The sequence below is a fragment of the Aquarana catesbeiana genome, linkage group LG03 (genome assembly GCF_042186555.1).
Source record: "Aquarana catesbeiana isolate 2022-GZ linkage group LG03, ASM4218655v1, whole genome shotgun sequence".
Taxonomy (NCBI): Eukaryota; Metazoa; Chordata; class Amphibia; order Anura; family Ranidae; genus Aquarana; species Aquarana catesbeiana.
This window is the reverse complement of record NC_133326.1, coordinates 627,192,677-627,210,195: the sequence shown is the minus strand read 5'-3', so window position 1 is coordinate 627,210,195 and position 17,519 is coordinate 627,192,677. Positions and strand designations below refer to the sequence as shown.

Genomic DNA, 17,519 nt, shown 5'->3' with positions numbered 1-17,519 from the left:
TGGGCGGAAGCTAGGAGGGGTTGCCTTGAATATTAAGGGGCCTTTAGCCAATACCCAGGTTGGGAGCCTGGCAGGGAGCTAAAGAATAGACATGAGCCATGCCAGCAGGGGAGTCGGTGGAAGATAGAGAAGCAGTGCTGAAGGAGGCTGTCGGTGGCCCTTGAGGTGACCCCTTACCGAGGGAGGGTTTACCTCGGTCTGGAGCTCTGGAAGCTGGCCTGGAAGGATCCCACCACAGGAGGCAGTTGGAGGGATTCATACCAGAGAGAGCAGGGAGAGAGAGTGAGCAGATCAGCACAGTGAAGGGACAGACAAGAGAGGAGGCTGCCAGCTGTAGCAGTGCTCTCTTAAAGACAGTGATGTGCCAAGTTTTCATCCAACCTTGCCCTGGGGAATCTCCATGTATGTGTGTCAGTCAGGAGGAGTGGGAAGAGGAAAGCGGCCAGATGGGCTAGTCATTTCTTCAAGCAGTGGAACTGGGATCAGTGGCCACAGGGAAGCAGGAAGTGATGTGATATGCTCCTATGGGAGTAGTGCTACAAGTAGCTTGGGGCAACACAGTGGTGTAGTGGTTAGCACTTTCTCCTACCAGCAAAAGGGTCACTAGTTCAAATCCAAACCATGACACTACCTGCCTGAAGTTTGCATGTTCTCCCTGTACTTGTGCGAGTTTCCTCCGAGTACTCTTGTGTCCTCCCACACTCCAAATACATGCTTGTAGGTTAATTGTATCCTGTCTAAATTGGCCCTAGTATGTGTATGTACTGTATGAATGTGAGTTAGGGACCTTACATTGTAAGCTCCTTGAGGGCAGGGACTGATGTGAATGTACAATGTATATGTAAAGCGCTGCGTAAATTGACAATGCTATATAAGTACCTGAAATAAATATACTTCTCACTGTGCTGGTTTTCTCTTCATTGTAGGATTTCTGCATTACGGATGAGCTAAACATGTTTAGGATCAGTTCTGGGATGTTCGGCCAAACACGTAGAAAGTTTGGATGCTGAATTCAAAACCAAGTGAATTCAAAGTGGATATGCCAAATCATTTTTTAAGGCTAATAGCCAAGGTGATAGCAAAAAAGGTCCCGGGAGCTTGGCAATGCCCCAGCAGATATATATCAATGCATAAAGAAAAGAAAAACATTTTAAAGTGAGCAGTAATTTTAATAATGCGCAAAGTGCAACATTAAAAATGCATTAATTAAAAAAAAATTGCTTGGGGGCAGGGGGGGAATCCCCTGAACCTACCTGGGATTGGTGCAAACTTACCGTCATAGACAAAGCAGTATAGCAAAAGTGATATTTACAAATGAAAAAAAAAGTGAATTCACATTTTTCTGCAAGTTTTCTTTTTTTTGTAAGTGCAGTGAGGATCCCCCAAAATACATCAATGGGTCAGTATGACTGCCAAGGAACTAGCATTTTCCAAGAGAAGGTCAGCAAAGGCAGGATATGTATCTTGCTCAGTACACAGGGGAGGACTGGATTAGGAGGAAAGAGTTAGATTGGAAACCTCAGTCAGTGACATATGCTAGACATTATAATTAGCTGCCTACTTCCCATTTAGACCAGACCAGAAACATCCTTAGGTGTGCTGAGCGTCACGTAATCAAGTGCTGAGAGCCAATATTTCAATATTTAAAAATAAAGGTGTGTTGCAATATAACCATGGAACATCCACCTTTGCCATGCCCACCAATCACTGCAATACACTTTATATAACATATAGAAATCTGTCCCTGACATGAAGGGTCTAGTTGATTGTGTTTGGCAGCCCAGACCAAAGATTCCAAGACTTCCCCAGCCAGCACAAGTTCACTTTTGTAGTTGATGCACTCAAGTCTAAAATCTGATTTAAAACAACGATAATGCTATGAACCATTTACCTGCTCCTCTTTGCTTGTAATTATAACCAGATGACTTCCTCTGTTAAGGCACATCATCTGAGCACTCATCCAATTCAGTTGAAAATTAGAGAAGAAGTAACAATGACCATCAAATTCTAGCCATCCACTCTCACAGGAAGGTTCTGCCAAACAAATAACATTAACGTAAGAGTGAAAAATGTAGTAGTCGCCACGACTCACATGAAACCACAATTACAGTGTGGTGTATACCATTTATTTAATGTACACAAAGATGGATCAAGGTGCCTAAGGAGGTTTTGGGCCACATAGACCTTTATCAGGCCACTAATAGACGTGTTTCTGGCCTGGCAAAGATCTGTTGCCAATTGTATATGCAATTAACAAAATAAATCTAATTAGTGCTGCAATTCGTTATTTTCCTGGATTTACAGTTTATAGCCAGAATCCATGGTTTCCCTGAGCATCTTTTTCTGAAGGGAATCTGCAGACAGAAAATGATGAAGGGAAGCGGGAAGAGTAACTGCTCTATTGCATTCAGTTCTGTGTGTAAATTACAGATTGATCTTTTGAGCTCTGTATACAATAGACTTTTCCTAAGAGAAACTAAGCAGAGCTTGGAAAACATGTGAAAGGGAGCTGAGAGTTCCATATAAAAGTATGAGTATGTAAAAAAAAAAGGAAATGTATGCCTGAGTCCAAAAAAATAATACATAGAAAAAGACTATAATCTAGCCACTTACGGACTGCTCGCCGTCATTATACGGCGGCACCTTGAAGTGGAACACCGTTGTTATGGCAGCAGCTAGTGCCATAACCCTGGTATCCGCTTTTTCAGCAGGCGGTCCGCTTCCAGATAAAAGTGGTCCCAGCAGCGGATTTGCCTCAAGATCACTTTTATCGCTGGCGGGAGAGGGTCCCCCTGCTCTCCGGTGCCCTCCGCCGCTTACCGGAGCCGCTGACAGCGGCGTCCTCTCCCCTGCTTGGCATGGAGCTGAGTGAGGGGGAAGATGGCCGCCATCCGGCTCCATACCATTGCAGGGCGGAAGCAACGTCAAAACGCTCTTAAACGCCATAGCTCTTAGAGGGACATTTTTTTATTTTAATTTTTTAAACGACTTTTTCTTTTTTTTTTTTTTATTTCATTTTAGTGTAAATATGAGATCTGGGGTCTTTTTGACCCTAGATCTCATATTTAAATGGTCCTGTCATGCTTTTTTCTATTACAAGGGATGTTTTCATTCCTTGTAATAGGAATAAAAGTGACACAATTTTTTTAAAAAAACAGTGTAAAAATAAAAAATAAAAAGTAAAATAAATTATAAAATGAATAAATAATTTTTTATCGCACCCCATCCTGCTAAGCTCGTGTGCAGAAGCGAACGCATATTTTAATTAGCGCCCCCATATGAAAACGGTGTTCAAACCACACATGTGTGGTATCACCATGATCATTAGAGTGAGAGCAATAATTCTAGCCCTAGACCTCCTCTGTAACTCAAAATATGCAACCTGTAGAATATTTTAAACGTCGTATATGGAGATTTTTAAGGATAAAAGTTTGTCGCCATTCCACAAGCAGGCACAATTTTGACATGTTGGGTATCAATTTACTCAGGGTAACATCATCTTTCACAATATAAAAAAAAATTTGGCTAACTTTACCGATGTCTTATTTTTTAATTCAAAAAAGTGTGCTTGTTAAACCGCTGCGTAAATACGGTGTGACAGAAAGTATTGCAACGACTGCCATTTTATTCTCTAGGGTGTTAGAAAAATATATATATATAATATTTGGGGGTTCTAAGTAATTTTCTAGCAAAAAACCCTGATTTTAACTTTTCAACAAGTTTGAAAAATAGGCCCAGTCTTAAAGTGGCTAGGAAACTCATTATGCAATCCTTCTTTACACACACATATACACAGTTACCGACTTACTTGTTTCATTTTTATGCTGTTCTAGTTTGTTTTCAAACTGTAAAGTGCATTCTTTTACTGCAACGAAATAAAGATGATACAGATTTATTTTGCTGTAAGAAAATAAATTCTGTTCTAAAGCAAACAGCAATAAGGCTCTATTCACACTAGCGCGTTTTTTGATGCATTTTGCATTTTGCAGAAATGCATGGGAATTTTTTAACATGGGTTCCTATGGAACATGTTCACATCAATGCCTTTTTGTACCTCTGCATTTTTGGAAAGGGTCAGGGACTTTTTTTCATGCAAAATGCAGCGTTTTGCATGTAATAGAATTCAATGGACCAGCATCAAAAAGGCAAGTGCACCGTTTTTACAGCGTTTTTGCAGCGTTTTTGACGTTTTTTTTTTTAAAACTGTAAAAAAAAAAAAAAAAACACAAAACGCTGCAAAAACGCCGCAAAAACGCTGTAAAAACGCTACAAAAACGCTGCTCAAAAACATGGCAAGCATGACAAAAAAACTCCAAAAACGCTCAAAAGCAACATGCATAGGTGTGAATCGAGCCTAATTGTCCGCTGATAACATTCTTCACTGCCAATCCCTATAGAAGGTTTATATAAAGATGAGTCCTTTTTTAGGCTGGATTCACACCTATGCATTTTTTGTGCTTTTTGCATTTTTCAGATTTGCACTACAGATCGTGTTCCATAGGAAACAATGTTAAATGGACTGTAGTGCAAATCTACAAAATGCAAAAAGCACAAAAAATGCATAGGTGTGAATCCAGCCTTATGCCTAAAAGCCTTCAGCTAATTGCTAAGCCTTTACTTTTAGGCCTGATTCACACCTATGCAGGTTGCAGTTTGCACATTGCAGGTGCATTTTGCTTTTTTCAATACACGTTTTTGATCCATTGAAGTCTATGGAACCAAAAACCAGAAAAAAATCCCTGACCCTTTCCATAAAATGCGCAGATGTGAACTACATCCATAGGAAAGCATGTTAAATGGACTATAGTGTGTTTCTGTAAAACTAAAAACGCACTAAAAAATGCATAGGTGTGAACCAGGCCTTAAAGTAAATGTGTCTTGAGTGTAGACTGCCATTGCTGGACCGCTTTCTAAAAATGTCAGTTGCCTGCATGTCAACCTATTCAAACAAACAAACAAATATGCAGCAAATCAGAACATCTGCATTGTGTTTTTGTTTTGAGCCATTAGCTCACAAAGTATTAAAAACACAGGATCTGCCAGACAGCCAGGCGGCTAGCATTATTAGAAGGAGCTCAGCAAAGGCAGCTTACATTCATGCCTTATGTCAGGTAAGAAGGAAGATCTTGATCATATTACCCCTGCAGTGCTCTAGGGCTCAGCCAGGCTTTTCACCACTTTTAAATCTTATTCCTGGAGAGTAGGAGCCTGTAGTGCTATAGGTGAAATGAATTGAAAACATCCTACACACATCCATCTTCTGAGTTTCTTTTTTTTTTTAATTCCATACTTCTTTATTATAAATATTTCAACATTACAAACCAAAATATATTATTGGATATAGTACTGATCACTTATACAGTTTGTACATAAATTCCTTATTTCGAATACCATACATATGGTCTATCCACAGCAAGTTCTGAAATTTTTCTATCTTTTTCTTACATATATTCTCCAATCAATATAACAAGTATTTAACCACAAATAATAACAACATACAACAAAACATCACACAAAAAAAAAAAAAAAAAAATAAAAATTACCCCAGCACAAGCAACTCGGATGACTGTTCCATTTCCTGCCCACTATAGTATTCTATGCATCTATACCTATGTGAAAAGTTACCTCGGCTGGTTGCTTAAGTCAGTAGATTCTTCTCTCCCCATTGATTTTGCCCTCTACCTCCATTTTCTGTCTGGTACCAAATTCTCTGTCCCTAATTATACTTGCCCACCCTACTAAAGATCCGCAAAAACCGGTGAGGATGGGGCTAACCGTGGAACCGAGATCCGTGGCTTCCACAGTTTATACAGGTAATTGGGTATGCCTCTGTTACAATAGATCTGTTGTTCCTTCAGAATATTGTCATTTACATGAAGGCGCCATTCCGCAAAGGAAGGTGCACTAGGAGATATCCACCTTAGGGCAATTAGCTTTCGTGCCAAAAACAGTAGTCTGCTAACTGGTATCAAAATCTCATGGGGCATAAGTTCTTCATCAAGGTAGCCCAGCAGGCACGTTTTAGGGTCTTTATGGATATATGTCTTAAATGTATCATTAATTGTATTCACCACCTCTTGCCAATATTTAGCCAGTTTAAGACAATTCCACAACATATGTAGTAAATCTTCTGAGTTTCTAGCCCATAGATTGCTAAAGGATTTAGCTGTGAAGCACTAGCTAAGTATGCAACCCAGAAGCTCCCAGTGACTGTGAGTAATGGTCTAAGCCTAGATCCATGGGGCCTGAGACTCAACCCCATCCTCTGTAGACATGGAGGGATTTTCAACTATTGGCTTCACTGCTAAACCTAGGGAACCTCATACATCCCCTTTCAGATGTTCATTCCTCTTTTCTTTTTTCCCTTTTCTCAGACCAGAAAGGCGTGCTGTTTGTATGACTTCCACACACTTCACTTCTTGCCCAACTTCTATCTCCCAACAAAAACTCAATTTACCTCATATTGCATAGACTTTTTTTTTAAGTTGATGAACTTTGGACATTTCAGCTTTTTTATGAAGTGCACATTTCACTTTAGGCATTATTTTGCACGATTATTTATTGCACCATTTGAGCACATTAATGCATATGAATATTGGTGATAAATTAGGCAAATATTGTGGACATTTTTGTATTTAAAGAGACAGTGCACTGTTTGTACTCAGCACTTTCTCAGCTTCAACCTTAAATCCAGTGCTTAAAAATGAATGTCCCTCACAAATTAGTCCATAAAGTATCCTTTCAGAGAAATGCTCAAGACACTTTTGTTCAATAAAGTGCATCTGTTCAAAAAACTGTCTCTTATTTCTTGAGTCTTTAATAAACATCCACCCAATAGGATAACCAATCTCAAAAGAAAAAAAGGGGAGACTATAGTGTAGCATGCTCCACTCTACATGTGCAATCATATAATGTGTTCACATTAAAATGGTGTGCTAACACATCCTCATATTTCACTCATGTGCTCCTTTATATATACACAGTGCCTTCAAAAGGTATTCATGCCCTTTGAAATTTTCCACATTTTGTCATGTTACAACCAAAAAATGTAAATGTATTTTATTGGAATTCTATGTGATAGACCAACACAACGTGGCAAATAATTGTGAAGTAGAAGGAAAATAATAAATGGTTTTCATTTTTTTTTTTTACAAATAAATATCTAAAAAGTGTGGCGAACATTTGTATTCAGCCCCCTTTACTCTGATACACCTAACTAAAATCTAGTGGAACCAATTGTCTTCAGAAGTCACCTAATTAGTAAATATTAGTAAATGTTCTGTGAAGCCCTCAAAGGTTTGTTAGAGAACCTTAGTGAAAAAACAGCATCATGAAGGCCAAGAAACACACCAGACAGGTCAGGGATAACGTTGTGGAGAAGTTTAAAGCAGTGTTAGGATATAAAAAAATATCCCAAGCGTTGAACAGCTCGCGGAGCACTGTTCAATCCATTATCTGATAATGGAAAGAGTACGGCACAACTGCAAACCTACCAAGACATGGCTGTCCACCTAAACTGACAGGCCGGGCAAGGTGAGCATTAATCAGAGAAGCAGCCAAGAGGTCCATGGTCACTCTGGAGGAGCTGCAGAGATCTACAGCTCAGGTGGGAGAATCTGTCCACAGGACAACTATTAGTTGTGCATTCCACAAATCTGGCCTTTATGGAAAAGTGGCAAGAAGAAAGTTATTGTTGAAAGAAAGCCATAAGAAGTCCTTTTTGCAGTTTACAAGAAGCCATGCGGGGACGCAGCAAACATGTGGAAGAAGGTGCTCTGGTCAGATGAGACCAAAATTGAACTTTTTGGCCTAAAAGCAAAACGTTATGTGTGGCAGAAAGCTAACACTGCACATTACCCTGAACACACCATCCCTACTGTAAAACATGATGGTGGCAACATCATGTTGTGGGGATGCTTTTCTTCAGCAGGGACAGGGAAGCTGGCCAGAGTTGATGGGAAGATAGATGAGCCAAATACAGGGCAATCTTAGAAGAAAACCTATATTGTGTGTGGCAAGGGACAAACCCTGCCGAAAACGGAATGGACTGTCTCGGTACCCACGGACTAACACAATTATATGGCAAAAAAAAGTTTCTACAATTTTATTGATACAAAATGGTTAAAATTAGGACATATATCCATATACAAGAATGAACATAAAAACAATGCTTGCGGTAACTTGCAATATTGTTACATCAGTGGTGCTGGTGGAATAGTAACCTTAGGTGATCCTAAGGGTACAGTGTAATTGATATGAAGCAAAGTCCTCTACATGTTTCACGGTGACAACCACTTCTCCAGGAGGAATTAATTACTATATCTACATAATGATGGTACCTGATTCTGTATATATACACAAGTCTGAGACACATACTCTATATTAGAAGAAAACCTGTTAGAGTCTGCAAAAAACTTGAGACTGGGGCGGAGATTCACCTTCCAGCAGGACAAAAACCCTAAACATACAGCCAGAGCTACAATGGAATGGTTTATATCAAAGCATATTCATGTGTTAGAATGGCCCAGTCAAAGTCCAGACCTACATCCAATTAAGAATCTGTGGCAAGACCTAGAAACTGCTGTTCACAGATGCTCTCCATCCAATCTGACAGAGCTTGAGCTATTTTGCAAAGAAGAATAGGCAAAAATTTCACTCTCTAGCTGTGCAAAGCTGGTAGAGACATACCCAAAAAAGACTTGCAGCTGTAATTGCAGTGAAAGATGGTTCTACAAAGTATTGAAGTCAATACTAAGTCAGATATTTATTTGTAAAAAATTTTGAAAACCATTTATCATTTTTCCTTCCACTTCACAATTATTTGCCACTTTGTGTTGGTCTCTGACATAAAATCCCAATAAAATACATTTACGTTTTTGGTTGTAACATGACTGTCAGAAACCATGAACCAGACCGAGACAGAAGTACAGTAAAATCACACTTGTTTATTAATAAAAATAAAAAGGTAAATAGAGTAAGCGTAGTCAAAGCATAGCAGAGTCCAATAACCAGATCGGGTAGTCAGCCAAGCCAGAGTTCAGTAACCAGATCGGGTAATCAGCCAAGCCAGAGTTCAAAAACCAGATCGGGTAATCAGCCAGGCCAGAAGTCAGGGATCCAAGTAGAGGAACCGCAAGCAGAATAAGGAGCCAGAAGGGATGTCAGCAAAGCCAGTCTTTAAACAGGAACGCAGCAGATGGTTTCTTGTGATGTGACCAAGGCGAAGGCAGGAAGGAAGTGAGCTGGAGACCTTTAAGTAGGCAGGACTGACGAGCAGATCCACAACAGCTGATTAACTGTGGAGAGAAATGAGAGCTGGCAATTAGCCGACAGCTGAGCGGCCAGCTCAGAGAAGGAAAGGCTGAGCTAGCCCTGACAGTACCCCCCTCCTCAACGACCCCTCCCCCTCGGAGGACCACCGGGCTTGAGAGGAAAACATCTATGGAACTCACGGAGAGGGGCAGGAGCATGTACATCTGAGCATGAGACCCAGAAGCGTTCCTCCAGACTGAACCCTTTCCAATGCACCAGATACTGTATGCACCCATGGAACCTATGGGAGTAAACAATGGATTGTACCTCATGCTTCTCATGGTTCTCAACCTGTATAGGGTTAATGAAACACATGCGCATACTAGGAGGAAGGTCCAACGCGTAAGCCACTGGGTTAATCCTGCAAAGGATACGGAAAGGCCCAATAAACCGAGGTGCGAACTTCAGTGAGGGAACACAAAGTCGGAGGTTGCAAGATGACAGCCAGACCCTGTCCCCAACCTGGTAGGAAGGCGCAATCAGGAGTCTGCCGTCAGCATGAAGTCTGTACCTATCATTAGCATGATGCAAAGCCTCCTGGACTTGTGCCCAAGTAGAACAAAGACCACGGAGATGCTCCTCTAAAGCAGGAATACTCTGCGGAACAAACGAGTCAGGCAACATGGAAGGTTGGAAACCATAATTCGCCATAAACGGAAACAATCGGGAAGCAGAATTCAAGGCACTGTTGTAAACAAACTCTGCTCATGGTAATAGGCCTGACCAGTTGTTGTGATGGTCAGATATATAGCAATGTAGGAATTGCTCCAAGGACTGATTGGCTTGTTCTGCGGCCCCATTAGACTGCGGGTGATACGCAGAGGAGAAAGCAAGCTGAATTTCCAGCTGTGCACAAAAGGCTCGCCAGAACCGGGACACAAACTGACTACCCCTGTCCGAGACAATCATCTTGGGTAGCCCATGTAAGCGAAAGATCTCCCGGGCGCCAACACCAGTCTCAGAAGCATCAACCTCAAGGATAAAAGGTAAAGTAGGATCAGGATGTGCCAACCTGTGAGGATGAGACCAACTCTGTGGGTTACCGTTCTTTCTGGTCATATCGGTCAGGGGCTTGACCAGAGATGAGAAGTTATGAATAAACTTCCGATAATAGTTGTCAAAACCCAGGAAACAGTGCAGTGGACGTAACCCCACAGGTCGAGGCCACTGTAGGACTGCCGAAAGTTTCTCTGGGTCCATCGAAAAACCAGCAGTGGAAATGACATAGCCCAGAAATTTAACCTGTTCCCGATGGAACTCACACTTCTCCAGTTTACAATAGAGATTATTCTCTCTTAATTTCTGAAGCACATGATAGACATCTGTGTGGTGGCTCTCCAGGGACTTGGAAACTATGAGGATATCATCGAGATAAACCACCACACATAACTGCAACAAATCTCGGAGGACATCATTAATAAATTCCTGGAAAACTGCCGGGGCGTTACAAAGACCAAAAGGCATTACAAGATACTCATCATGGCCTATTCTGGTATTAAACGCAGTTTTCCACTCATCACCCTCCTTAATCCTCATGAGATTGTAAGCCCCTCTCAGATCAAGCTTGGTGAAAACCGTTGCTCCCTTGAGGCGGTCAAATAACTCTGTAATCAACAGAATCGGGTAGGCATTCTTAATCCTGAAAAGATTGAGACCCCTATAATCAATACAAGGTCTCAGTTCACCGCTCCTCTACTTCACACAGAAGAAACCAGCACCAGCAGGAGACGAGGATTTGCAGATGAAACCCAGAGAAAGTGCATCTGCAACACATTCCTCCATTGCTTTATCCTCCAAGACCGACAAAGGGTAAACCCGGCCACGAGGGGGAGTGGCACCAGGTTGAAGGTCAATTGCGCAATCATACGGCCGGTGTGGAGGCCAACTACCGTTTTGACCTTTGTCAAAGACATCGCTAAAATCACGGTACTCCTTCGGCAGGGAGGAGAGTGAAGAGGTACACGGGACCTTGGCTACCTTCCGGAAGCATGTTTCACTGCATTGTGGTAACCAGGAGAGAACCTCAGCATGGAGCCAATCAAAAGAGGGGTTGTGCCTATGTAACCAAGGATAACCAATAACCAGCGGAAACTTAGGAGAGGAAATCACTTGGAATTGGATTATCTCATGGTGAAGAGCCCCTACGGCCATGGACAACGGAACTGTCTCATGAGTCACACTGGCAGGTTGTAGAGGTCTCCCATCAAGAGCCTCCATGGTAAGGGGAGTGTCACGCAGCTGCAGTGGAATCGAGTGCTTTGATACAAAGGCAGCATCAATGAACAGGCCTGCAGCCCCAGAGTCGATTAGAGCCTATATCTCGATAGACGACTTAGCTCAAGAAAGGTTGACCGAAACCAGGAGCTTATCCTTCTGGATAACTGGGGACAACACAACACCACCTAAGGTCTGTCCATGACAGGACCTCAAGGTTCGGGTGTTCCCAGGACGGGTAGGACAAAACTTCAAAAAGTGACCTGCCTGGCCACAATAAAGGCACAATCTCTCCCTCCTCCTAAAGACTCTCTCATCCGCAGAGAGACGCGTGATGCCCCAAGTGCATGGGTTCATCTTCACTGACCGACTCAGTACCAGGAGGCATGGGAGGTGAGGGAGGCACGGGTGGAACTACAAAGCTCGGAGGCAAACGTACAGGAAGTTTCCGCAAGCGCTCCTTAAAAGAAAGTCTTTCTCTTAGTCTGGAGATCAAGCTCTCCAGCTCAATGGGTATATCTCGGGCTGCTATCTCATCCTTGAAGGAATCCGAGAGACCATGAGAAAAAGCAGCCATGAGGGCCTCATTGTTCCAAGCAATCTCTGCTGCCAGAGTACGGAACTCAATGACGTAGTCGGCAACAGTTCTCGTACTCTGTTTGATGGACATGAGGCACTTGGCAGCAGAAGCGGAGCGTGCAGGAACGTTAAATACCATTTTAAAGGAGGCCACAAACTTAGGGTAACTCAAGACAACAGGTTTTTGCGTCTCCCATAGAGGGTTAGCCCAGGCCACGGCTCTCTCAGAAAGCAAAGATATCACAAACCCTACTTTGCTTCTGTCCATGGTAAACGCCTGGGGCAGCATCTCAAAGTATATCTCAACTTGGTTGAGAAACCCCACTGCATTAAGCTGGATCGCCCCCATATCGCTGGGGAAGCGGGGCGGAACCAGACATACCTCTTATAGAGGTAATACTCAAGGCGGGTGCTCAGAGACTGGCGCAGCAGCAGGGACGGCCTGCAACTCAGCTGGTACCGGAGCAGCCACAGTGGGGGATTCCAGGTGAGCTGTGCGACTCAGGAGCGTTTGTAACGCCATGGCAAACTGATCCATGCAGTAATCTTGCTCATCCAATCTGGAAAAAATATTACCAACAAGTGGATTGACTGTATCTTCTGAATTCATGGCCTTCGCCTACTGTCAGAAACCATGAACCAGACCAAGACAGAAGTACAGTAAAATCACACTTGTTTATTAATAAAAATAAAAAGGTAAATAGAGTAAGCGTAGTCAAAGAATAGCCAGAGTTCAGTAACAGGATCGGGTAGTCAGCCAAGCCAGAGTTCAGTAACCAGATTGGGTAATCAGCCAAGCCAGAGTTCAGTAACCAGATCGGGTAATCAGCCAGGCCAGAAGTCAGGGATCCAAGTAGAGGAACAGCAAGCAGAATGAGGAGCCAGAAGGGATGTCAGCAAAGCCAGGAACGCAGGAGGTTTCTTGTGATGTGACCAAGGCGAAGGCAGGAATGAAGTGAGCTGGAGATCTTTAAGTAGGTGGGACTGACGAGCAGATCCACAACAGCTGGTTAACTGTGGAGAGAGATGAGAGCTGGCAATTAGCCGACAGCTGAGTGGCCAGCTCAGAGAAGGAAGGGCTGAGCCAGCCCTGACAATGACAAAATGTGGAAAATTTCAAGGGGTATGAGTACCTTTTCAAGGCACTGTACTCTTACCCTCCAACTTATAAATAAGCCCTCCATAAACCACTTTTTGAGTCGTCTTCTTTAATTACTGTATGATGTGCATAATATACTATATAGCAAGCAGCACTAAATGGCAGACTGCGGTCCAAATGTGGACTGCATCACTGTCCCATTCGGACCGCCATGGTACCGCCATTTAGGAGCCTTTTCTACTCACTGCCGTCACTCTGTAATCCTCATAATGCCGACAGCGCAAGGCGGGACAGTTTTGGACAGGGCTGGACTGGGACAAAAATTTGGCCCTGGACTTTACCCAGACTGGCCCACTTTGACAGGTCTCTCCCATGCCGGCTTGCCACCCAAGCCCCCCCCCCCCACTAGCTATTAGCCGTTCTACATTATTTCTCTTATAGGCAGTACCAGTGGGGAAGCTAGACATTATTTCACCTGGGGCAAAGAATCAGTTTGGTGCCCACCCCCCCAATGGAACAAGATTAGGCAGGAAAGTGAGGCCGCCCTCCTTCCAGATTGTATGATGAGCTTCTAAGTGTTGACTCCTGAGCATCATGTCTGTATTCAGGCGCGCTGCATAACTAGCCAGGGAGAGGAGGTGAGCACTGCGGGGGGGACAGAGGACTGGAGGGAGGCAGCGGTCCACTGTCACTGAAATCGGCCCACTGAGCCATCGGCCCACCGGGAAACTCCCTGTAGTCCCAATGGCCAGTACATGCCTGGTTTTGGATGGAGAGTGGTAACTGCCCGAGGTTAACAAGCAGGTGATTGGCTGCTAAGATGAAGGGAGGTCCTAGCAACCAATCACTATCATGCAACTCCCGCCATCTATTCAGACATGCTGTGCCGATCACCAGTCTGTGTAAGTTAAGACACTAGTGTCAAATGCTGGAAAGGAGCTGAGGAGTGTGTGTGTGTGTCATGCTCTCATTTGCTGGATGATTTTTTATCTAATTACTACTTCCCTGCTTAGAGGTGATGTGTAAAATTTGTGTATGGAGGGTGATGTGGAAAATGTAATATGGGGGTGCTCTAAGGAAATTGAAGTGGGGAGGGTTTTTTATTTTGGATACTTAATTTAATGCTTTGGAAATTTTACTTACATTTTCTATAGGAACCCTACCTTAAGCTGGAGAGTCCCTAGTCCAAATTTAGTGGCAAGCTAGGCTGTAGTTAGCCTGAGCTCCAATTACTATGGTTTCTGCATTTATTGGGTTCAGACTGTTGCCTACTTATGCTTGTTGTCAAGGAGCGTCATTGCAATATAGAGCAAGAGGTAACAATATTCCTGAGTTATGATTATTAATTACTGTCTGGCAGATCTTGAGCTGTGTCTAACTGACCTATCATTCATGGTGAATGCATAGTTCCAGGTCCAGCACCACCTGGCAGAGCCAGCTGCATCACATCAGTATTTTTTTTAGCTGTCTGTAAGGATGTCATTCTGATCACACCTATATGGGGGCATTCTTCCCACCGCCCACCAATGTAAGGGACATTTTTCCCATTGACCTCCAATGAATTGGTTTTAGTAGGGTTCCCAAAGGCCTGAAAATTATTTCATGGGTTCCTCTGAAGTAAAATGGTTGAGAAAGGCTGCTCTAGTTTGCAATTTCCTATATTCATATATTTTTTAATGTATTTTTTTAGTACTGCATTTTTTTTTTATACTTATGTATGTGTCATTCAAAATATTTATTATGTGTTTATTTTATGTGTTTTGTTAATTCTGTGCCTGCTAACTTCTTGTTACTCTAACCAATCAGACAATATTTAGCTGGACACTTTGATCAAATGTGTCATCGCACTGGAACTCACTAATAGGGATGAGCCGAACATAACTGGGATTGGTTAGAGGTGGGTTTGACAAGCATCACTAACATTCAGGTGTTGAATCACTTCACTGGTTATTATGGATGCAGCGGGTGCTTTCCTAACAACCATGACAGGAAGTTGTCATGGCCAGACGGTGTATGTATTTAGTAGCAATGACACTGCTGTTGTCCCCAGAGACCTGACAGCTTACCAAAAAGCGTGACTATTCCTGCAAATCCGGGACAGTTGGCAAGTATGAGCCAAGCGGTGTATGTATTTAGAAGCAATGACACTACTACTGTCCCCACAGCCCTGATCCCAGGATTGTAGCGTGACAGCTTATTATAAGGTATGACTGTCTCAGCAGGTCTGGGACAGTTGGCAAGTATGGTATAGTAGAAGAAGAAAAGACACTACTATATATGAAGTTCGGCTATTGCCAAATGAGCAAAGAGTCTGATGTTCAAACCTGTGTTCAGATAAAAAAACAAAACCTCTTTCCTACTCACTATGAAGCTGGTGGAATAGGACACAGCGAGGGAGCTGATCACCGCTGGGAAAAGAGGCAGATTTACCTTTTTAACAATAAGACTGAAAAGTTACTTGACCTCTTACCTATGTTTTTGAGATAATCCACCTCTTTCTTGAGCATTTCTGTGTGAAAGATGAAAAGTGAGGCCCGGAGTGAAAATGACTGCAAGGAGGGATAGTGTAGGGCCGGGCATAACAGTGTGGCTAAGGGAGACACTGAAGGGGTTAATAGATGAAGTAAAAGGTGGTAAGAAAAAGGGGAGGTAAGAAAGCAGTCTTTTGGAAAGAAGGGGGAGTGGTTATATTTATAGGAGGGGAGGAGCAAGGGGTCAGTGTGAGAAAGATTTTGAAGGAGGAGGCAGTTTTTCCCACCCTCCCTCCCTATATATTTATAGGTACAGTATATATATATATATATATATATATATATATATATATATGTGTGTGCAATGTGTTGTGTGTAGTTGTTGTGGTGTTTTCTGTCTTTCAGGAAAGGGAGCAGGTCGTCATGACAGCAGAGATGGTCTATTCTGGGCAGGGGCTCTGTTCTTCTGGTGGTCTTTGACATTTTCTAGTGTCCACGATTGAAAGTCCATCCATCCTTCAATTTTTGAATTTTTCCTTTCTTTGTTACCAGCTTAGTATATTAGAGGCAATGCTGTTTTACATATTGTTTTTTTCTTTCCCCCCTCCCCACCCTTTTCCCTTTTTTTGTAGTGGGGCGCGAGGTTTTTTGTTTATAAGTGTTATAATATGGGGTTAATGTTTATGTTCAATTATGGTGAATTGCAGCATACTGAGTGAGACTCTTCGGCTCTTGTGCCACCCTTAGCGCATGACAGTATGTTTAGTGTTTTTCTATAGTGAATTCCAGCGTCTGACCCTAGTTCAATTCTCATTTAATTCCCATGGAACTCCAACATAACATGCTCCTTTCCACCCATTTTAGCGGACAAAATAAAACCACCTGCCCTGCTTGCATATGCCTGACCTCATCACATTGTACACTTAGCCAACTCTGCCCATTACTATCGGCTGGTTCACTATCTCTAATCATTCACTTGGAGGTTTCGGTCTTCCCGGTCTTCTTTATTAATTTCAACAGCTGGAGTGAGACTCATTGTCTCCGCGTCGTATATTTTTGACATTATTTTCTGTCATCGCTCTGTGCAGCTAAATGAACTTAGTGTACTCTGATCGTTATTGATCGGCCTTTGCCTTCCAATCTTTTTATTCATCCTAGTCCATCCCCTTCCCGTTCTTTCCTTTTTTCATTATCTATTTAACCATTAGTGAGCGTCTGGCTTATTATTAGTTGTTTGTCATTTGCCTACGTGATCTATCCGACATTTAATTTATCCCTGTTTCTGTTTTTGTTTTTCTTCTTTTTGTTTTCAACAGGACATCGCGGTGCCTCCCCTTCTTTATTGAGAAGTGAAATTTATCTTGGATTTTCAACGCGGGTGTCTGTTTGGATAGTATTGTATAGGTGTGACCATTTACACCATGAAATTTGATATTTTTTTTTTTATGACTTAATATTTTACCAACATGAATGTGATACAGTTTGTGACTTACAAATGGAGATTTGTTTTGATAGGTGCATACTTTGTTTCCAAAATCACCATTAAGCCCAATTTAAATCTGGCTGTATATCCTTTGAGCTACACAGGATATTCTTGTCTCTATTTGTGTCACAAAAAGTAGTGTATATACATGTATTTTTATATATACATACTTTTTCGTATATTTGTATTTGGTTCATCACAAATAATATCTTTGTAGACCTATTCATATATATGAGTTTTTTTATGTCTTTTTTCATTTTTTCCGGTGTTTTTATTATCTCATTGACATGTCTTCACCTGTGAGACACCTGATATATATGTTTTTTGTTCATTTTTTGATAGATTTTTGATATATGTTGGT

The 17,519-nt window shown here is 42.2% G+C and overlaps 1 protein-coding gene across 3 annotated transcripts in view; it reads right to left on the bottom strand.

Annotated features, from left to right (window-relative positions):
• LOC141133202 (CD209 antigen-like protein C) overlaps positions 1-17,519 on the bottom strand; it is a 136,758-nt gene that overhangs the window by 81,027 nt on the left and 38,212 nt on the right. For all 3 annotated transcript variants that reach the window (XM_073622419.1, XM_073622418.1, XM_073622420.1), the window contains 2 exons: positions 3,809-3,865; positions 1,892-2,034 (listed from right to left, as the gene is read on the bottom strand). In XM_073622419.1, the coding sequence (XP_073478520.1) occupies positions 1,892-2,034; positions 3,809-3,865 (200 nt within the window). The remainder of the gene's footprint in view (positions 1-1,891; positions 2,035-3,808; positions 3,866-17,519) is intronic.